The 24,046-nt window shown below is 43.5% G+C and overlaps 1 protein-coding gene across 1 annotated transcript in view; it reads left to right on the forward strand.

Moving 5' to 3' along the window:
- The window catches only part of LOC121878830, a 79,473-nt gene extending 61,388 nt beyond the window's left edge, over nucleotides 1-18,085 (forward strand). Inside the window, exon 2 of the mRNA XM_042385244.1 lies at nucleotides 17,915-18,085. Within this exon, the coding sequence (XP_042241178.1) occupies nucleotides 17,915-18,085 (171 nt within the window). The remainder of the gene's footprint in view (nucleotides 1-17,914) is intronic.
- Nucleotides 18,086-24,046: the final 5,961 nt, after the last annotated feature.

The raw sequence follows: 24,046 nt of genomic DNA on the forward strand, positions 1-24,046 counted from the left end.
TAGAATGTAAACTGTTTAATGGTAGGTGTTACAGCCTCCTCCTGCTGCCATTACTGAGTAGCAAGGGTAGTGTCGAGGTACTTTCTCACCTGCACCATGACGGAGAATACAAGGAAGTGTCATTAGTGAGTCAGACTGGCGATAGATTGTTGTATTGTATTGCTAGTTGAAGTCATTAAGAAACACTGGGCTATTAATTAAAGCCAGTTGATGAGATCAAATTAATGAAGTAAATTGGAGATTATTACAACAAATTAATGAAATATCAATATAATTAGTCAAACTGTGTTAATTATAAGACAATATAATTAAGAAAAGTGTGATTATTAGTTCCAGGTAAGTCCATCACAGTTAATTAGAAACTACCATAAGAATGACTTAATAACTAACTAACCTGAAGTAAATATTGATGATGGTACAACCCCTCCACGCTTGGTTGCATAAGAAAGGTCAAAGGTCAAAAAATTACTTAATTGAGGTCATCCTTGGCATTTGTCCAATAAACTATCCCTCGGCTGGCCTCTCGTGGTGCCAGTTAAGGTTATCTGGTGTGTGTGTGTGTGTGTGTGTGTGCGTGTGTGTGTGTGTAAACCAGTGATTGGATGATTCTCTCACTCTGGTGTAGACATTGACACCGACAGACTCCATTCAGCGTGTTTGTGAAGTTTAGAGGTCAGGGATGAGGTAACTGAGGTCAATTTGAACACATAGACTGAACATTGTTAGAGGTCAAAGTTCACCGTCTAAAAGGTCAAAGGTCACCGTCTCTTAAGGTCATAGGTTCACCGTCTCTAAGGTCAAAGGTCACCGTCTTTAACCGGTGTGAGACGTGACTGGTATAAAGATCAACACCTGTAGCCTGTGTGCGTATATGGTTCAAAGGTCAAAGTCGATGAGTGAGGTCATCTCTGGCACACAGCTGGACGCCGAGAGGATTTTTTTTTTTGGATGAAAGGTCAGAGGTCAGGGACAGCGTGATCTATAAACCAGGGTTGCATGATGGTCGCCAGCTAGGGGGAGTAGAGTGCGTTTTAGAGTGCAGCTTCGGGGGCAGTAGAGTCCGTTTTAGAGTGTTCTCGTGTTGTTTACATCTGCCAGCCGGACCGTAGATGTGTGGGCGGCCCTGTACATCCCGTCATGTTATGGTGGTAAAAACAGGGAGGTAAACACACAGTCCTTCTCTCACTGATTGGTTGGCTGTCGAGTCTCTATGTATCATCAGGAAGCTTTCATATGGCGACGAATACATACATACATACATGTAGTTGGGCCGTACATAGCGTTTACAGTATAGGCACACAGGCGCGCTTCTCGTACATACATATACGCATTGGCTTTCTACAGAGTACACACACACACACACACACACACACACACACACACACACACACAGCAGCCTTCCCCGACAGAGACTAAAGAGGATATACACAGGCCCAGCGTCTCTACTCCCCTGGGAACTACTGAAATGTATCGGTCATGCATAGTCGATCGGCTCTTTGTGGGCGTGGGTGGTGGGCGTGGATAACGTGAGGGTGGGCGTGGGTGGTGGGCGTGGGTAGTGGGAGTGAAGGGGATCATTGGTAGTTAGGAAAATAATTGGGTTAGGTCAGGTCAGGTTAGGTGAAGGTATTTTACCCCAATTCATTATAAAAGTTGCTGTTGAGATTCATATCAATATCTAGTTATTAAAATACAGAATAAACTACAAAATACTTATACATACACAGACTTGACGCCCAGATTAATGTAATACACAGACCTCGTTCATCATACACACACACAAAATAAAATATTGTGTTTTTAAAATTTATAGAAAAAATCGTATTAAAAAATGAAGGTAAAAATTATTCGGTTTATTAAATAATTTACCTGTTTTTTTAAATTTGTTGTTGATGGTTGTTTAATTGTGTTCAGCTGTAGGTTTATTTAAGCTCTTTGAGGATGATGGTTTAACTTGAGGATGATGGTTTAACTTGAGGATGATGGTTTAACTTGAGGATGATGGTTTAACTTCTTGAGGATGATGGTTTAACTTGAGGATGATGGTTTAACTTGAGGATGATGGTTTAACTTGAGGATGATGGTTTAACTTCTTGAGGATGATGGTTTAACTTGAGGATGATGGGACTATTGACTAAACAGAAACATTGGTTCGGGAAATCTGACAAGAACCGTATTTCCGCGATAAAACTCTACGGTAAACACGTCTCTATGCCTTCAGTTTAAAGAGACGCTTGTTTTCGTGGGCAATTTCTCGCAAGAATTGTCTTTTAGTGCGTGAAATCTTCGGGAGAGTAAGTTTTCGCGCGTAAAATCTGACTGGAAAATCTGAAGGAGAATTTATAGGCGCGTAGAAGTAAAAATCCAGAATGAAGTATATTTTCGCGGGTAAAATCAATAGAGGAATCATGTTTTGGCGGGTCAAAATCTGGAGGCTGGGTCAAGTAAGGTGGATTGTTTGAAGGTGAATAGAGTAAAGGTATCACTATAATGGACTGTGTTTACTATGGTCCTGAAGATCACGTCACACTGGGAACATACCTAGGAGACTCACCACTTTATTTAGTAGTAGTAGTAGTAGTAGTAAGAGGTGGAACGTGAGTAACTCTGTGTGCGTGTGTGTGTACGTGCGCGCGCTTGTGAATGTGTGTGTTTGTGTGTGCGTGCGCGTGTGTGTAAGCGTGTGTTGAGGTGTAGTATGGTATTGATTAAATGAGTAGTGGCGGTGGTGGTAGTGGTGGAGGTGATGGTGGTGGAGGTGATGATGGTGATGGTGCAGGTGGTGATTGTGGTGGAGGTGATGGTGGAGGTGATGATGGTGATGATGATGATGGTGATGATTGTGGTGGAGGTGATGATGGTGATTCAGGTGGTGTTATTGGTGGTAGTTGTGGTAGTAATGGTGGTAGTGTGGCCGGCAGCTTGTTAATTACTGTTGATAGGCGTCAAGTGGAGGTGTGATTATCTACATGTATTAGTGTGTGTATGTATATGTGTTATGTATACTCAGATATGTATTTAGACTTGTGCTTCTATGTATACTTTTGTGTGTGTAGATATGTATATGTGTACATTACCTGGTGGATAATTAACTCTTAATCACATTGTTAGTAATTAAATAGACGGATGATTGCCCTCCCCTCTTCCTAGCACCTCCCCCTCCTCCCCTCCCAGCCCCTCACCCTCCTCCCCTCCTAGCCCCTCACCCTTCTAGTTCCTCCCTCTGGTCTCCCCCTCTGTAATTCCCTCCTAATCCTCAGGTTCCTCCCCCTCCCACCTCTTCCCCCCAAGCCACCTCTTCCCCCCCAACCAACCACCCTTCCTTCCCCTCCTCCCCTCCCCTCCTCCTCCCCAACTCCCCTCCCCTCCACCTCCTTCCCCTCCCCCTCCTCCCCTTCACAACCTCCCTTCCCCCTCCCTCCTCCTCCCTCCCCCCTCCCTCCTCCTCCCCCTCCCCCTCCTCCCCCCTCCCCCAGCCTCCCCCCTCCTCCTCCTCCCCTCCCCTACAACCTCCCTTAAAGTAAAAAATAAAACTCAGCTTAAATTGCAGTTGTGCTTCATTCAGACTGAAATTAAACTCCCCCCCCACCCCAAAAAATCCCTCTCGTGCATTACAACATCCATCAGTCATCAGGAAGGAGAACTCAGGTGAACCAGGAAAAACCTTTAAAAAAAAATCTAAACTGGTATTTTAATTAAATATCTGAGAATGACATATATTTAGTTTTATATTATTATGTTCGTTTGAAAATATTTAATGAATTTAGAGGTTTATAAAAAATCCTCATATTAAATGATTTTGTGCAATATATGTATTGTGTATATGTGGGTATTATATAAGTTTGAGATATATGTATATACTGAATCTATATATATTGGCATTTAATACTTTATATGTACTGTAAATGTGTGTATATGTGTATGTATGTTTTTGATTTTTTATCTAGGTATGTAATTACGTTATGGTGGTATGTATGTATGAATTTACATATCTATACAGTATATATAATTATTTATGTATGTATACCTGTATATGCTGATGTGTATTTCTGTACCTGTATTTATATGTATACTTTGTTTTAAGACTTTACCTGGGTATTTCTTGAGTCTACTTTGGGTTTACGTCGAGTAGACCTGAAATATACCTGGAAAATAAAATGAGTTTATTTGAAGAGTACCTGAGTCAGTGGGTTTACCTAGGTCCGGGTACTATAGGTAATTACAGGTGTAGTATCACGCCACCAGGTAAGAGAGGCAGGATCAGGGTGAGAGGGGGGAGAAGAAAGGAGTGGAAAGGGGGAAGAAAGAATGATGAGAAAGGAGAGGACAGGGTGGAAGGGAAGGGGTCAAAGGTCATTAGTTATCTAGACAATTATACACATGAATCTAACACGATTTCGTCACTGAATACTCGCCACAATAATTAAGGTTATGTTGGGTTGGATTAGGTTAGATTAGGTTAGGATAGGGTTAGGTTAGATTAGGTCATTGATTACACCCCACAGTAATTAAGGAGTGTTGGTGAAAGATTAGTACAAGGCATCAGTAGTGTGGCAGTGCGTGTGTGTTGTGCATTAAGGGTGTGTGAAGTGTCCCAGGTGATCCTTGTGGCAATTACCTGCAGCACAGTTTTCAGGGGGAGGTGGGTGGGTGTGTGTGTGTGTGTGTGTGTGTGTGTGTGTGTGTGTGTGGTCTCTCTCTCTCTCTCTCTCTCTCTCTCTCTCTCTCTCCCTCTCTCTCTCTCTCTCTCTCTCTCACACACACGTTATTTTACCTTCAAACTAACATAACAAAAACAAATCCCCATAATAATCTTTCATAATATAAACAACAAATTAGAAAGTTAGAAAGTCCTCATCACTTTCTCAAGCCCACGACGATCATTAGAAAGTCTTCATCACGTTTCCCACCAGTTAAAACTCTACTTCACTAACCTTACCCCAAGTCTCAACATCAAAGAACTTTCACTCCAATATCTTCACCAGTTTTAAATCCTCTTGTTTATAAAGATGTTGTAATTGTCTTCTATATATAGGTTAGGTTTAGGCTAGGTTGGGCTAGGTTAGGTTGGGCTAGGTTAGGCTAGGTTAGGTTAGGTTGGGCTAGGTTAGGCTAGATTAGGTTAGGTTGGGCTAGGTTAGGCTAGATTAGGTTAGGCTAGATTAGGTTAGGCTAGATTAGGTTAGGCTAGGTTAGGTTAGGTTGGGCTAGGTTAGGTTAGGTTAGGCTAGGTTAGGCTAGGTTAGGACAATATCTACTAATCTAAACGCCTTAAATTATATAAATAACCTGAGCACTTGTATACTAAATGGCGTTAAGGTGTGTTGGATCCATTGTCAAACATTTAACTCATTGGTGTAAGAAGTCGTAGCTCTGGGTGTTGTTTTGTTACTATTATTGGCGTGATTTTGTTGGATTTTGTTAGGGATTTCAAGCAAAGGTTAGAATAGTGGATTTGAAGCAGGAAGCAGTAATGGAATGAAGCAGGAAGCAGTAATGGAATGAAGCAGTGAGCAGTAGGAGTCATGTTTGATTCATTGATCGATACTGAGTGAGAGGAATATTTGAACAGAACCTCACTCATATCTTAGTACTCTCTCTCTCTCTCTCTCTCTCTCTCTCTCTCTCTCTCTCTCTCTCTCTCAAAAGTTTAATATGATATTGCTTAGAATTACAGAGCCTTAGAGCCTTAGAATTATAGAGCCTTAGAATTAGAGCCTTAGAATTACAGAGCCGCCAGTAGCAAGTCGAGCCTCCAGCCACCAGTTTAAAGCCTCACTTCTCCTTGAGTCTTAATTAGTTACCTGTCTATTCACAGGTGTGGGCAGCCGAAACACACCCTGAGGAAAATCCGCCTTGAAATCCATGTTAAATCTGACATGGAATCCGTAATGAATCCGCCTTGGGTTTAGAGCTAAATCTGACTTGGGCAATGAGGTAAATCTGACTTGGATATCGAAGTAAATCTGACTTGGGCATAAAGGTAAATCTGACTTGGAAATCCGTGTTGAATCCGACTTGGAAATCCGTCATGAATCCGACAATATCTGATTTGGTTCTCATGGCTAAATCTGGACTGTCCCCGAGAGCTAAATCCGTTGTGTCCTGGAACTAAATCCGACTTGAGCCTTCCGAGCTAAATCTGGACTGTCCAGGAAACAAACCAAATGTGTATTCCCTGGACCTAACCCGACCGTGACCCGACCTTTACTCCCGAAAGAAACCCGACCTTTAGTCCCGAAATAAACCTAACTCGAACCCCGATCCAAACCCAAACTGGTCCCCGAATAATACCCGATTTGTGACCCCCTCATACCTAACCCAATGTGTACCTTAACGAAACCCGACCAAAACTCAAAGAAACAAACCCGACCAAAACCCAAAGAAACAAACCCGACCAAAACCCAAAGAAACAAACCCGACCAAAACCCCAAAACAAACCCTACCAAAACCCCCCAAACAAACCCGACCAAAACCCCAAAACAAACCCAACGTGTACCCGAAACAAACCCGACGTGGGCCGCAAATAGAGCCTGACTTTAGGTCCTGAATCGATCAGAATATAAGGTGATCCACTTATTCAGATGGCAAAGAACTCCCAATATTACTTTCTTCAGGGGTTCATATTTCTTGAGAGAGAGAGAGAGAGAGAGAGAGAGAGAGAGAGAGACTGGTCCATGGAGGTTGATGATTTATTATAATGTAATTGTTGGCAGTAAGGAGAGGAAAGAGGAAGAGGAGGAAGAAGAAGAAGAAGAAGAAGAAGGAAAGAAACGGAAAGAGAAAACAAAAATGAAAGGGAAGATTGAAGGAAAGGGGGTGAAAAATAGTGGTGGTGGTGGTGGTATTGTTGGGGGTACTGCTGGTGTTGGTGATGATGTAGTGTTGGTGGTGGTATACTGCTAGTGTTATAGTGGTGGTGGTGTTATAGTGATGTAGTGTTAGTGGTGGTGGTAGAGACAGCTTTATGGTAGTATCACCGCCGCCAGTCCAAACCAAATGTCAATCACTCACTCTTCCATCAGCGCGGGTATCGATCCTTGGACCTCCAGGTTACCAACACAACACCGTACCCACTCTACCACCACCACCACCACTACACCACCACCACTACACCACCCTCACCACTACACCACCACTACTACACCACCCTCACCACTACACCACCACTACTACACCACCCTCACCACTACACCACCACTACTACTCCACCCTCACCACTACACCACCACTACTACACCACCCTCACCACTACACCATCACCAGGGACAGTGTCTGTACTATATACATTCACAACACTGTACTCGAACATGATATCTTGACCTGTCCAGTGCTTCTCCAGTCTTTTCTCACAGGCCCGACTATACCAGTAGGAGTGGGGCCCATTAAGAGTGGGGGCCCATTAGGAGTGGGAGCCCATTAGAAGTGGGGGTCCATTAAGAGTGGGGCCCATTAGGAGTGGGGGACCAGTAGGAGTGGGGGCCCATTAGGAGTGGGAGCCCATTAGGAGTGGGAGCCCATCAGGAGTGGGGGCCCATTAAAAGTGGGGGCCCATTAAGAGTGGGGCCCATTTGACTGATTACTCTTTATATATGGTAACTTATTTGACATACCAGGAATCATAAATGGCTTGAGGAGAGATAAGACAAGTGAGTGAAGTCTTGCCTGAACTCTGCCATTAAATCCCCTGCAAGATGCTATTAAATCCCTCACAATACGTCATTAAATCCCTTACAAGACGCCACCCCCTAAAAAAAGCCTTCAATCCCTTACATCGCTGCGTTGTCCAGAAATCCCCCAAGTCCCGGAGCGGAGGATAAACGAGATGGGGAGGAGGATGTGGGGGAGGATGCTGGGGGGGGGGGACATGATGGGAGACTAGGGAGACATAGGGAACCGCTATGTCCAGCAGCGATAGTTTATGTCCTCCCTACTGACGACCAGCCCGCTGGGTAGATCCTCTCATGCTCAGCTCTGTCTCTGTCTCGCCACTCTCTCTCTCTCTCTCTCTCTCTCTCTCTCTCTCTCTCTCTCTCTCTCTATGTCACCTAACTTACTAAATAAACATTGCAGTTTGATGTGTCCACCCTCAGGTTCATCGTGTGTGTGTGTGTGTGTGTGTGTGTGTGTGTGTGTAAGCCGGATGTGTGTATGAACCTATGCAGTTGGCTGATTAGCTGCATTGAGAGGCAGGTGGGGAGTAAAAACATGGAGAGAGAGGAAAGAATATAATTAGTGGTTGGAAATAAAGCGCAATTTGGCATATCTTTCATTATTATTTTTTTTCGCTGGGTGCACTCGTATTTGTTTGACTGCCGCTTTCGCCTCTCATTGGTTAGGGAATCAGCCAATCAAATGCCATCGTTCAATCAATGGATACCTGTAAGAGACCTGTATAAGTCATGTCCCTCCAGCACACTGCCAACTTGTCTTCCCTCCCCACCCATCTTCCCTCCCCTCCTTCATCTCCTTTCCCTCCAGTTCCTTCCCTTACCTCCCTCCCTTCTCTGTCCTCTCTCTTTCCCTCCCTCCCTCCACCCACCCTCCCTCCTCCTCCCTCCTCCCTCCCTCCTTCCCTCCCTCCTTCCATCCCTCCCTCTCTCCCCGGGGTTGCCAATTCCATTTCAGAACCTGGACACCAAATTGTTCGCAAACTACCGTAATAGGTCATTCGCTATACTCAAATTAGGTTGTTAACTATGCCAATTAATCGATTTTCTAACTACCCGCAGATTATCACTCTTGGCCAATCAACGCTCTGCACAACTTTTCGCGAATAATTTATCCCTTTGATGTTATTGGTTCGAGTTAGTGTATTAATAAACTCTGTCTATTAGAAGGTAATTGAGATAAAGAGACAGATAATTAACTGCGTGGTTTAATTGGGTAGTTATCCATAAATCACCTGACCTTACGAATCGTGGTAGTGACGTCAACAGCAAAATATCAGCCATCAAATTTCCTGAACCAGCTATAAAAATTACCGAACCGGCGACGAGAACCGTAAAATAAACCCACATTCAACCGGTTGTTAACTTTATTGTTATTATTATTATTATGGGGGGGGGGGTGATTTAACCCGTAATTTATTCTGTATTGGAAAGAAATAATTGAGAAGTTGGTAATTGATCTGGTAATGTATTTCAGCTGGGAGTGAGATCAGCTGTTTTTTTGTTTACATTCCGTTATTTTCATTTCCTCTTACATTTATTATTTCTATCAGTTCCTTCCCTCTTTCCCATCACCTTCCTTTCCTTTTCCATGTATTTCCCTCCTTTTACCCTCCTTCCCATCGCATGTTGAATGGTTTTACCCCCGGAACACAGGTCGATCAGCTGTTTTCTGTTTACGTTTGAGTAATGGCGGGAATTTATGGTGTTTGTTCAGTGTAGCGCCCTCGTCTGTTTGTTCTCTTCCTCCTTCTCCTTCTTCTCATTCCTCCTCCTCCTGCTTCTTCTCATTCCTTCTCATCCTTCTTCACTCTTTCCTTTCTCCATTTCCTTTTCACTCGTCTCTCTCGTTCCTTCATGTTTTTCCCTATGCCTCCTCTTCCTCCTCCTTTACACACACACACACACACACACACACACACACACACACACACACACACACACACACACACACACACACACACACACACACACACACACACACACACACACACACACACACTTTGCGTTATAAAAACACTTGTACACCCCAACACATCTAAAAATGCATCGTAAGGCTACACGGATCCTTTGAAGGAAGTTTTAATGGTGATACCCGGGCCAGATGGGTCAGAGGAGGTGTAGGAAGGTCTCGCTCGGGACGCTGGGGGCATCAAATATTTACAGTTTTTACTCACCCTCACCCACCACCACCCACCCGCCCACCCGCCCCGTCTGTCTGGCCCCCGCGCCCTGAGCCTGAGCCCGCCCTCCTCACGCCCGTCTCCTTTGTTTACATTGAACACCTGACGGCCGCTGGGAACTGGGTTGACCTCAGATGTATTACTCACAGGTGTACTTTGATCTCTCCGTTACACCTGTCCTCACCTCTCTTTTTAATTATTCTTTTCGACAGTCTTACTGCTAATGATGATGATGATGATGAGTATTGATCTTTATACTTGCTCTAGCGTGGCAGGGAGAAAACTTTTGCCTACCTCAAAATTAGGTGAACGAGCGGACCAAGCGTGTTCACGAGACGCCTCACTAATAACAAGCGAATTCTCACACACGATTCTCAACGCTGCAAAAGACTTAACACGCGAATTCCTGCGATTTTCATGTTGGCTTTGCTTTGGTTTTCACGCCTAAATTATGTTTCCACTGAGATATTTACACGGTATTCGATTTTTCATGACTCGTGCACACAGTCACGCATACACACACACACACACACACACACACACACATACACATACACATACACACGATTTCAATTTACGGGAGAAAATTGTCCAATAATCCTTCAAGACTCTGTGGGCAAGGCTGTGTTGTTTTCATTTGGTTACCATGACAACACAGAAGCCAGGTAAAAGCCCGGTGAGTTAGTGAGTGTCATCTCAGATGTGTAGATGACCTGCATGTGCTGCTTAGTGTAGCGTCACATGCGGTATTGTGGGTTGAGGATCACGGAGGATTGGGAGTGGGTTTGGGAAAGTGTGAGTGGGATTGAAAGGTAGAAGTAGAGTTAGATGAGTGGGATTATGCTTGAAGGAGGGAGGAAAGGAGAGAGGGGCGTAGTGAGTGGGATTGAAGGGTAGGGAGAGGATGAATGAGTGAGAGGGAGGAGGGAGGGCTCAGAATGAGTGGGATTTAAGAGGACGAATGGGCGGAGGGAATGGGATTAAGAAAGATCGATTGAGTGGGAATGAGACGGAAGGTGAAGGAGGGAGAAGTGGGAGGAAGGGAGGGAAGGCGGGAGAAGGGAAATAGGAGGGAGAAGGGGAGAACTGGGAGGAAGGGAGAGTGGGAAAGAAGCGTGAGTAAGGGAGAGAATAGTGGGAGTAAGGGAAAGAGGGAGGAAGGGAATAAGAGAGGAAGGAGAGGGAAAGAAGAAGGAGGGAAGAAAGGAGTAAGAGAGGGAGGGAGGAAGGGCCTTGTAACGTATCGTATTTTACGAGAGTGAGAGTCGATGTTCTAGGCCACAGGTGTGACCGATGGGAAAAGTTGCACCCGGGTGAGGAGGAGGAGGAGGGCAGGGGAAGAGGAGGGTGAGGAGGAGAGTGGAGGAGAAGACCAAAAGGGAGGAAGAGACAAGGAGGAGGAGGCGGAAGACGAGAAAGGCGAACTAGGATGGTATGTTACAGCCTTCCATCTTGCCATTTACTGAGTCGTGAGAATTTTGTTTACACACAGAACATTACTCCAAATTTCTTCTATCCCAGCTGAAGCCTGTGCCTAACTAGCCTACTTCTCCAACTGAAGCACAGCCTAACCTAATCTAACCAGGGAAACAAGACCGTTGGGGTGTAGTTTGTGCTCTCTCCTTCACCTGATTTGGCCTAGTGATCCTCAGGTAGCGAGCTGTCTAGTGTACATAAACTTTAGACGTTGACAGAGTGTGTGTGTGTGTGTGTGTGTGTGTGTGTGTGTGTGTGTGTGTGTGTGTGTGTGTGTGTGTGTGTGTGTGTGTGTGTAAGAGCTCCTAGACAACTGTTGTGAATCCCAACTATATTAAGGTAATGTGATGTTTAATTTATGTTTATATACGAATGTTGTTATTGATTTGGTGAATGTTTACATAGGGAATTACTGATAGAATTACGTATGAATGTTTTAAGTGGTGTGTTATTGATACGGTGATTACGATGTTGTGTAAGTGATTGAGGGAAGTTGTGAAGGTTCTTAGGGAGTTAATTATAGGTGTTGTGTTCATCATTAAGGATAGTTTAACGTAAATTGGACAGGTGTTAGGGTTTGTTAGTCTCCATTATGTATGATTACCTGTGTATGTGTACCTGAATGTGTACCTGAATGTGTACCTGAATGTGTACCTGTGTATATTACCTGTATCTGGTCACCTGTACTTATATCTGTACCTGTCTTTGTATCCACACCTGTATTATTACTTCCAAATAGTGAAGATAGACATTTGTAAATAATTAACGATAGCCAATAAACAAACGATCACTCAGACAGAAAATGGAATAACGGTAAAACAAATGATTAATATTACCACCGGATAGATATTTATTTCAACCCCACGCGTTCGTTAGTAAAAAGAAAAGAGGTATTTTTTAACCAATCACTAATGGAATAACGTATTGCTTCACAGTTTACTAATTAAAATTGTGGGTTATTTTTCTGCCTCTCAGTATTGTATGTTATTTTAGCTTTGGGGTTTTAGCGTTGATGTTTTGTTTTTTTAAGTTTTTTAAAATATTAGAGGCGAATATTTTTTTTTTTTTACCTTTCAATTTTTTTTAGGAATATTTTTCATCACTTGGTTATTTTCCCTGTAGAGTATTTTTATAGTTTATTTTCATTTAAAGTGTTATTTTTAGTTTATTTCTCCTGTTTATTGTTGGTTTCAGTTTATTTTCCTTTATGTTTTTTCTTAATTTTCATTATCCACTGTTATTTTCACCACTTATTGTATCCTCTGCTATTATCTATTTCCCATCTCTTTGTTAGTTTCACCAGTCACGTATTTTCACCGTCCAATAATTTTTTTTTTATAATGTGTAATAATCCATCGAGTGGCTGAGTGGAAATAGCACTCAACCTTTTGTGATATGGGGGTCGATTTCCAGGGCACCTCCAGTCGACCCAGCTGTGAATGGGTACCTAACTATACCATTGGGGGAAAGAAAGTGAGTCGAGTGCAATGCCGGTTTTTTTTTGTTTCCCTCTGTACCGGATTTAAAGACTTAGTTTCCAGTTTGTTTGAATCCTTATTGTTTATAGTTTGCTTTCAGCCTCACTAGACGTGTGTGTTGTTTGTGTTTACGTATGTCTGCCTGTATGTCTGCCTGTCTTTACGTCTGTCGCTTTAGGATGAGTTAGTCAAATCCGGGCCAGATGCTTACTGGGAGAGACCGATTTTGTGATGTTTTCTGATAATTCGACACACGAGACCCAGAGAGAGAGAGAGAGAGAGAGAGAGAGTTTCACTGCTCACATCACAGGCATTAAGCGGTTTAAAGGAAGGGTGGGAGGGAGGGATGGAGGGAGGGAAAGGAAAGATTGAAAAGAAAGTAGGTGAAGAAGATATCCGTCTCTCTCTCTCTCTCTCTCTCTCTCTCGTGCAAATTTCAACTAGTAAACAATTTTCGTTTTGCCATCAGGCGATAATTTGGTTCTGTTGGGCGTCAGGTTGTTGGGAGGGAGGGAGGAAGGGAGGGAGGGAAGGAAGGGGAGGGAGGGACAGAGGGAGGGAGGGAAGGATGGGGAGGGAGGGAGAATGAACAGATGACTGAAAGTGGAAAGAAATGAGGGAGGATGCGATAGTGGATAAAGAAGGAAAGAGGAGGAGGCTATTTCAAAGAAGGAAAGAGAGAGAGAGGGAGGTAAGGAAGAGTTGACGCTGAAAGAAGGAAGGAGGAAGTGAAGGAATATAGGGGAATTTGAAGATAGTGTTAAAGGCTTGATTGCTCACCACCAGAAGCAGCATAGCACTGTATTGGCCCGAGCCCTTGTTAAGACTCAGCCAAGGACCAGAGACAAATGGCGTGTCGTGGGAGAGTGAAACTTGGGAGTCTACAGAGGGCACCAGGCTAGTCTCTCTCTCTCTCTCTCTCTCTCTCTCTCTCTCTCTCTCTCAAAATCACCCCTACATTCTCTTCTCTTTTCCTTTCATCTCCTCCTCATCTCCCTCCTCTCTGTCTCTCTCGTACCATTCCGTTCTCTCCCTCCTCTCCACTCCTCCCCTCTCCTCCCCCTCCCTCCTCCCTTGCCTCTCCCCTCCCCTCCTGCCTCCTCCCTCCTCTCCTCCCCTCCTCTCCCCCCTCACACCCTTCCCCTCCTCTCCCTCCCTCCTCCTCTCCCCCCTCCACCTCTTCTCTCTTTGACGTGTTTCTCTGAATTCTCAACCTCGTCGGTCAGACCAAAAATTGTTTTTTACGCTGATAACAAAATATTTAACGGAGCTGGTGAGGAAAGTTTTTATTTCATCCAGATCTGTGGTGAGGAAAGCTTTAGCTGGTGAGGAAAGCTTTAACTAGAGAGGAAAGCTTTAGTTGATCCAGATGTGTGGTGAGGAAAGCTTCAACTGGTGACGAAAGCTTTAGTTGATCCTTTCGTTTCTCCTTCTCTCTCTTTTTCTCCTCTTTCTTCCTCCTTCCTTCCTTCCTTCTGTCTCTCCCTCTGTCTTTGTCTCCCTGTCTTCTCCCACATTCCATCTTTCCTCTTTCTCCTCTTCTCCCCTCCTTCCTCCCATCTCCCACCTTCCCTCTTCTCTTCTCCTCTCCCACGTACCTCTTCTCCTTCTCTATCTCCCTCCTACGCCCACGATAAGAGGAATATTGCGGTAGTAAGTTAGTTTAGAGGCGTGGTAAGTATTTCTAGGAGCGAATATTGCCAGTTTCGCGGATTAACCATTTATTTGCTGTCAGCCATTGTGTATTTATTTAAGCATTGAGGCAGATATACCCGTCCACGCCACAACACCGGAATTGTCTGGCACTCTTTTACGATGCTACTACAGTGCCAGTATGGTGTTGTGTGGCAGTGGTTGTGATGGTTGGGATGGTGATTGTAGTGTGATGGTTGGGATGGTGGTGATGGTAGTGTGATGGTTGGGATGGTGGTTGTAGTGTGGTGGTTGGGATGGTGGTTGTAGTGTGATGGTTGGGATGGTGGTGATGGTAGTGTGATGGTAGGGATAGTGGTGATGGTAGTGTGATGGTAGGGATGGTAGTGATGGTAGTGTGATGGTTGGTGTGGTGGTTGTGGGTGTGGTGGTGTTGTAGAAGTAATTGTGGTAGTTAAGGCCGATATATTTAGTCAGTCTTAAGTGAATCAACTGGATATTATATTATACTAAGATCATAAAATAACCTTTAATAATACTGTTTTAAGATAAATAAAATATCTAAGTGTTTTAAAAAAAATGTCGTCAAGTATAGAGATGATAAAATAAAACCTTAATATTAAGTATAAGGGAAAAAATATATATATCTAAGGTGTTTCAGATGATATATTTACCTTAATTTAAAAAACAAGCTTTATAAATCACCCTCATTCTGTTAATACTTTCAAGAGACAAACGATTTATTTTCACCTCGTCTCTAGATCTCACCAAAATAAACACTCGCACCATTGATTTCTCGGGTGATAAATGACACTTTATTTTTTATCTCAAACTGAATTCTTGGTAGGACACATTTTTCAAGGTGTCATTATTAATCTATCTAGGAGGAGGAGGAGGAGAGGTGTGTGAGCTGTTAGGCCAGATATCAATAGCTTCGGGTCTTCATAATGTGGTGTTGGGGGGTCTGTCTGTCTGTTTACCTGTCTGTCTACCTACCTGTCTCTGTCTGTCTGTCTACCTGTCTGTCTATTTGTCTGTCTGTTGTGTTAGTACTGTTTTTATGTTAGTCCTCAGTAAATTATAGATATTGGTGTAGTGTTATATATCTGTTAAATGGTGTCGACTTTGCTCCTTTATATATTGTTATATGTCAACTGGTTCTGAAAAAGTGGTTCATGAATTCATCCTTTAGTGGCTCACGAATTCTTCCTTTAGTGGCTCACGAATTCTTCATTTAGTGGCTCACGAATTCTTCCTTTAGTGGCTCACGAATTCTTCCTTTAGTGGCTCACGAATTCTTCCTTTAGTGGCTCACGAATTCTTCCTTTAGTGGCTCACGAATTCGCTGCTCCATTGTGGCACAGAGATAACTTCTATGTAAATAATGGCGTCTGTCTCTTCCATTATAACAAGGACAGCAGCAACTCGATCATTATTTATTATGGCACCTCCCTGCTCCTTAGTGAGATAATGGCACACGAAGAGTTCATTTATAAGCTGTGGCGGAGCTAATAAACTCTCATTAGCTACGTCGCCTCTATGCTCCTTTATGATTACTGACGCCTATAGCGGGAATAATGTTGCATTATGCTAACCAATATGAATAGCGGTGCCTCTCTGCTCCTTAGTAAATGATAGTGTCTTTATGCCTCTTGAGTGGATTGTGGTGCAACATTCACACCTTTCCCATACAGCGACGCCTCAATGCCCCTTTAAAATAGTGGTGCAGTAACTATTTTTTTTCATATATTGTGATGCTCTTTCTGTTTATCTATGAATAATGGCGCATCAAATACCCCTTTAAATATATAACATCTATTATGTAAACACTCTGGCGCCCCTCTGTTTCTTTAAACTTAATGGCACAGTGACCCCTTCCTTTATAACCCTCTCTCTGTTTCTCTGTCAATACTGGTGCATCAGTGACTCCTTTATACATTGACCGTCTTATCTCTTATACACTTGGTGCATCACTGCTCCTGTATACATAGTGGCGCAGTAGTTTAGTGGCGTAACAAATTCTTCACCTCCCCAGCTCCCGGCCTTTGGCAAAAATGTAATTTGAGAGGAAAGTTTGGGAACCATGTACGAACTTTTAATTAAAGGAGCAGATATTAGCTTATTATTATTATTATTATTATTATTATTATTATTATTATTATTATTATTATTATTATTATTATTATTATTAACCATCTTTATTTCCCCTAAACTCTTCAATACACTGTCAAACCTACACTGAATTAATGACATACTGTGTGTGTGTGTGTGTGTGTGTGTGTGTGTGTGTGTGTGTGTTGAGTGAATCAGCTGACTTTGCGACTCCACTGATCGTAATCATGAATGGGGGTAGTGACATCAGCTGGGCAGAAGGTAAACAATGGCACAATCTATTCATTCAGTGTTTTATTGGTTTTGTTTTTCCTTGTATGAATGAGAGTAAATCGGCAGCGTGGATTTAGAGCTCTATTGTAGGAGAGTTAGGGAGGAGGTGAGGGAAGGGGAGATGGAGGGGAAAGGGGAGGAGAGTAAAGGGGGAAAGATAAAGATATTGGGATAATTATGTCCTGTTTATCTCTGTCCTGTCATATTGCTCTGGCCACGTCCGTCTGTCTATTTCCCGTCCGTTCGTGCACAGACAGAAATAAAGAACCAGACAGACAGAGTGACTTCCTTCCTTCCTTCCTTCCTTCCTTCCTTCCTTCCTTTCAACGCATCCGTAATGAAACCCCCATTTCTTTTCTTCCAACTAAGACATTCTCACTCTAACCTAACCCTTGTAATTAATCCCACATACATTAGTCTCTCTCAAAGGGCGACAGTAAGTCATTGGCGGGTGAGAGGGCGATAAACCTCTCCCTCCCTCTCCTCCCCCTGTCCCCCCTCTCCCTCTCTCCCTCTCCCACCCCCCTCTCCCTCTTTCTCCCCTCTCCCCTTGCTCCATCTTACCTGAGTGCACATACCCGTGTCTCTCTAATGTATTATTCATTACCTTGGTCACACCTGTTGCCTCGGTCTTAACCTCCACTATTTTATCTAAGTTTTCCGTCGTCAATGGTGTCTTAGCTTCTGTGATAATAATAATAATAATAATAATAATAATAATAATAATAATAATAATAATCTATATATTGATTTTTCTGTGTGTGTGTGTGTGTGTGTGTGTGTGTGTGTGTGTGTGTGTGTGTTTTAGGAGCTGGCCACATTCACACACAATATTTTCTGCACTTGGCCACCGAACAAAGATTTTATATATAATTATTTGTATATTTTGTGATTTATCTGTTTACTTCATATATTTTATTATTTATCTATTTATTGATTATTACATTTTTCTCTCACTTAATGTTTTCTTAGTAATTCGTGTTTCCTTATTCCCATTAAATTATTATTTTCTTGTTTTTATTTTTTTTATTTTATTTTCCTGTTTATTTACTTATTTATTTATTTTTAGCTTGCAAGGGCCAAAGACAAGGTAAGCCCTTATGACGTCATAGGCCACGTAGCATGTGATTGGCCACATACCTCTTCCCTGAGCAACCAATCGCAGCTAGACTCTCCTCTGGTTGTCCCTAACTCATTGGCCAATCACGGGGCAGCTTTTCCACTTCCCCTCACCCAGTAATCTTATTGAACCTGACGTAACTCGTCCTGATTCGTCCTTCATCTAATTCTTCCTCCTGGGGGTTGAAGCATTACGTGTTTGTTTGTTTGTTACGTCGAGGAATTAAAGGTAGAAAGAACCACAGGAGTTTAAAAAGTTGCTTAAAATTAATTAGAAACCTTAAGTAGTTGGAGACCTAAAGTATTTATTAAGGGATGACGGACCTAAAGTTATTTCTTAGTATTTGGATCACCTGAATTAGAAATCCCTTAGCATTTGAAACACCTAGATTAAAAAAAAAAAAACAACTACTACAACAACAACAACAACAACAACTAACAAGAACACCACCAACAATAACAAGATCAACAACAACAGAGAGAAGCGGAAATAATGGCCTGTGATTCGTCAATAAGTTAGGGGTTGCCAGTTCAGTATTGGACGGTGATTGGTTCTTTCAGTCACCCTTGTGGCGTAGGTAGTTTGTGTGTGTGTGTGTGTTATCCTGTATATCTGATTATTAAAATGCAAGATCATCATCATCATCATCATCATTATCATCATTATCATTACTATTATTATCTATTCTTATCCATTCACCATCATTATCAGTGTCACTGTGATTGTCATTATCCCAACATCATTACACAATCACCACCATCATCATCATCATCATCATCATCATCATCATCATCATCATCATCACCACCACCACCATCACCATCACCACCACCACCATCATCACCACCACCACCACCACCACAACCACACCACTCATCCACCACCAAACACTCAATCATCACACCCACCACCACCACCATCACATCATCACCACACCCACACCACCACCATCATCACCACACCATCCCACATCCCACCATCATCACCATCGTTATAATTAATATTTTATAGCGTCATAAAGAATAAGTTATATAAGGTATTGAGAGAGTGTCTGTTTATGAACTGGTAGGGATGTATGGTGAGAGGTATGGTGAGAGGTATGGTGGAGAGGTATGTGAGAGGGGTGGAGAGGTATGGTGAGAGGTATGGTGAGAGGTATGGTGGAGCTATGGTGGAGGGTGGAGAGGTATGGTGGAGAGGTATGGTGAGAGGTGTGGTGAGAGATGTATGAGGTGTGAGATGGTTGTGAACAGGGTGATGATGGTAGAGAGGGACGTGGAGGGAAGGAAGAGGAGGAAGAGGTCCTCTGAGGCTCTTAATGAGAGAGAGAGAGAGAGAGAGAGAGAGAGAGAGAGAGAGAGAGAATTATTGTTATTTATTTACTTTTATCTTCTTCCAGGTAAGACCAACGTCAGGTGGAACGTCATTATGGCGTCACAACAGGCAGGTGAAGATGGGGTATGTACATTTGTTCTTTCTACACACACATACACACACACACACACACACCTGATATGACTGTTTGAGGTGATTTACAGCATAATAACAGACTAACTTGTCTCATCTGGTTAAATTATTACAAATACTGACATTCTTATTACACCTCGACGTTGCTACACTCTTTATTGGGGGATGATGTGGTTTAGGCCTCTGTTGCACGGTATAAGGCTTCTGTTTCAGCTCTGTTCTTTTATTCTTTATATATTAGTGGTGTAAAATGTATCTTTAGCCCTAGAGACACAGACAGACAGAGGTGTGTGTGTGTGTGTGTGTGTGTGTGTGTGTGTGTGTGTGTGTGTGTGTGTGTGTGTGTGTGTGTGTGTGTGTGTGTGTGTGTGTGTGTGCTTACTCAGGAAGAAAGACTGGAGCACAATTGTATCAGTCAGTCGTAAGGCACTTGACCACTCCACTTCAACTTTACAGCCCAGTAAAGTCACCAAGACAGTAATATCACCATCCCAGTAATGTCACCATCCCAGTAATGTCACCATCCCAGTAATGTCACCATCCCAGTAATGTCACCATCCCAGTAATGTCACCATCCCAGTAATGTCACCATCCCAGTAATGTCACCATCCCAGTAATGTCACCATCCCAGTAATGTCACCATCCCAGTAATGTCACCATCCCAGTAAGTCACCATCCCAGTAATGTCACCTTCCAGTAATGTCACCATCCCAGTAATGTCACCATCCCAGTAATGTCACCTTCCCAGTAATGTCACCATCCCAGTAATGTCACCTTCCCAGTAATGTCACCATCCCAGTAATGTCACCATCCCAGTAATGTCACCATCCCAGTAAGTCACCATCCCAGTAATGTCACCATCCCAGTAATGTCACCATCCCAGTAATGTCACCATCCCAGTAATGTCACCATCCCAATGTCACCATCCCAGTAATGTCACCATCCCGTAATGTCACCATCCCAGTAATGTCACCATCCCAGTAATGTCACCTTCCCAAATGTCACCATCCCAGTAATGTCACCATCCTGTAATGTCACCATCCCAGTAATGTCACCATCCCAGTAATGTCACCATCCCAGTAATGTCACCATCCCAGTAATGTCACCATCCCAGTAATGTCACCATCCCAGTAATGTCACCATCCCAGTAATGTCACCATCCCAGTAATGTCACCATCCCAGTAATGTCACCATCCCAGTAATGTCACCATCCCAGTAATACTATCCCAGTAATGTCACCATCCCAGTAATGTCACCTATCCCAGTAATGTCACCATCCCAGTAATGTCACCATCCCAGTAATGTCACCATCCCAGTAATGTCACCATCCCAGTAATGTCACCATCCCAGTAATGTCACCATCCCAGTAATGTCACCATCCCAGTAATGTCACCTTCCCAGTAATGTCACCATCCCAGTAATGTCACCCATCCCAGTAATGTCACCATCCCAGTAATGTCACCATCCCAGTAATGTCACCATCCCAGTAATGTCACCATCCCAGTAATGTCACCATCCCAGTAATGTCACCATCCCAGTAATGTCACCATCCCAGTAATGTCACCATCCCAGTAATGTCACCATCCCAGTAATGTCACCTTCCCCAGTAATGTCACCATCCCAGTAATGTCACCATCCCAGTAATGTCATACCATCCCAGTAATGTCACCTATCCCAGTAATGTCACCATCCCAGTAATGTCACCATCCCAGTAATGTCACCATCCCAGTAATGTCACCTCATCCCAGTAAGTCACCATCCCAGTAATGTCACCATCCCAGTAAGTCACCATCCCAGTAATGTCACCATCCCAGTAATGTCACCATCCCAGTAATGTCACCATCCCAGTAATGTCACCATCCCAGTAATGTCACCATCCCAGTAATGTCACCATCCCAGTAATGTCACCATCCCGTAATGTCACCATCCCAGTAATGTCACCATCCCAGTAATGTCACCATCCCAGGCGTCACCATCCCAGTAATGTCACCATAAGTAATGCCATCCCACAGTACCCCCATCCAGTAATGTCACCATCCCAGTAATGTCACCATCCCAGTAATGTCACCATCCAGTAATGTCGTCCAGTAATTCACCATCCAGTAATGTCACCATCAGTAATGTCACCATCCGCAATGTCACCTCCCAGTAATGTCACCATCCCAGTAATGTCACCATCCCAGTAATGTCCTTCCAGTAATGTCACCATCAGTAATGTCACCATCAGTAATGTCACCATCCCAGTAATGTCCCATCCCAGTAATGTCACCATCCCAGTAATGTGCCATCCCAGTAATGTCACCATCCAGTAATGTCACCTTCCAGTAATGTCACCATCCCAGTAATGTCACCATCCCAGTAATGTCACCTTCCCAGGTAATGTCACCATCCCAGTAATGTCACCATCAGTAATGTCACCATCAGTAATGTCACCATCAGTAATGTCCTTCATAATGTCACCATCAGTAATGTCACCATCCCAGTAATGTCACCATCCCATCAGTAAGTCACCATCCAGTAATGTCACCTTCCCAGTAATGTCACCTTCCCAGTAATGTCCCTCTCATTTTCATCCCAGTAATGTCACCATCGTCTGTCACCTCAGTAATGTCACCATCCCAGTAAGTACTTCGGTAATTCACCTTCCCTGTTCCGTATGTCACCATCCAGTAATGTCACCATCCAGTAATGTCACCATCCCAGTAATGTCACCTTCGTTCTCCCATTAGTCACCATCCCAGTAATGCATCCAGTAATGTCCCATCCAGTAATGTCACCTTCCCAGTAATGTCACCATCCCAGTAATGTCACCATCCCAGTAATGTCACCATCAGTAATGTCACCATCAGTAATGTCACCATCCCATAATGTCACCTTCCCAGTAATGTGTTCGTTCACCATCCCAGTAATGTCACCTTCCAGTAATGTCACCATCCAGTATTTTTGTTCGTAATGTCACCATCCCAGTAATGTCACCATCCCAGTAATGTCCCTGTAATGTCACCTTCCCAGTAATGTCACCATCCCAGTAATGTCACCATCAGTAATGTCACCATCCCAGTAATGTCACCATCCAGTAATGTCACCTTCTGTATGTCTGTCCGTGTCACCATCGGTTGCTCACCATCCCAGTAATGTCACCATCAGTAATGTACCATCCCAGTAATGTCACATCCCAGTAATGTCACCATCAGTAATGTCACCTTCCGTGCCCGTAATGTCCCTCTATGTCCTTGTATCACCTCCCAGTAATGTCACCATCCAGTAATGTCACCATCAGTAATGTCACCATCGTTGTCCTCCCAGATGTCACCATCCCAGTAATGTCACCATCCCAGTAATGTCCATCCCAGTAATGTCACCATCAGTAATGTCACCATCCAGTAATGTCACCATCCCAGTAATGTCACCATCAGTAATGTCACCATCCCAGTAATGTCACCATCCCAATGTCACCATCCAGTAATGTCACCATCCCAGTAATGTCACCATCCCAGTAATGTCACCATCCTTCAGTAATGTCACCATCCCAGTAATGTCACCATCAGTAATGTCACCATCACGTATCACCATCCCAGTAATGTCACCATCAGTAATGTCACCATCCAGTAATGTCACCATCCGTAATGTCACCATCCAGTATGTCTCTTCCGTAATGTCCTTCCCGTATGTCACCATCCCGTAATACCATCAATCCCGTCACATCTAATGTCACCTTCCCAGTAATGTCCTCCGTAATGTACATCCCAGTATGTCACCATCCAGTAATGTCACCATCCCAGTAACCATCCCAGTAATGTCACCATCCCAGTAATGTCATCAGTATGTCACCATCCCAGTATGTCACCATCAATCACCATCGTAATGTCACCATCAGTAATGTCACCATCATAATCCATCAGTAATGTCACCATCAGTAATGTCACCATCAGTAATGTCACCATCAGTAATGTCACCATCCCAGTAATGTCACCATCCCAGTAATGTCACCATCCCAGTAATGTCACCATCCCAGTAATGTCACCATCCCAGTAATGTCACCATCCCAGTAATGTCACCATCCCAGTAATGTCACCATCCCAGTAATGTCACCATCCCAGTAATGTCACCTTCCCAGTAATGTCACCATCCCAGTAATGTCACCATCCCAGTAATGTCACTCATCCCAGTAATGTCACCATCCCAGTAATGTCACCATCCCAGTAATGTCACCTCCCAGTAATGTCACCATCCCAGTAATGTCACCATCCCAGTAATGTCACTACTCGTCAATGTCACCCCCGTAATGTCACCATCCCAGTAATGTCACTCTCCCAGTAATGTCACCTATCCCAGTAATGTCACCATCCCAGTAATGTCACCATCCCAGTAATGTCACCATCCCAGCAATGTCACCATCCCAGTAATGTCACTCCATCCCGTAATGTCACCATCCCAGTAATGTCACCATCCCAGTAATGTCACACCATCCCAGTAATGTCACCATCCCAGTAATGTCACCATCCCAGTAATGTCACCATCCCAGCAATGTCACCATCCCAGTAATGTCACCATCCCAGTAATGTCACCATCCCAGTAATGTCACCTCCTCTCCAGTAATGTCACCTTATCCCA

The sequence above is a fragment of the Homarus americanus genome, unplaced genomic scaffold (genome assembly GCF_018991925.1).
Source record: "Homarus americanus isolate GMGI-L3 unplaced genomic scaffold, GMGI_Hamer_2.0 scaffold47294, whole genome shotgun sequence".
NCBI classification, from domain to species: Eukaryota; Metazoa; Arthropoda; class Malacostraca; order Decapoda; family Nephropidae; genus Homarus; species Homarus americanus.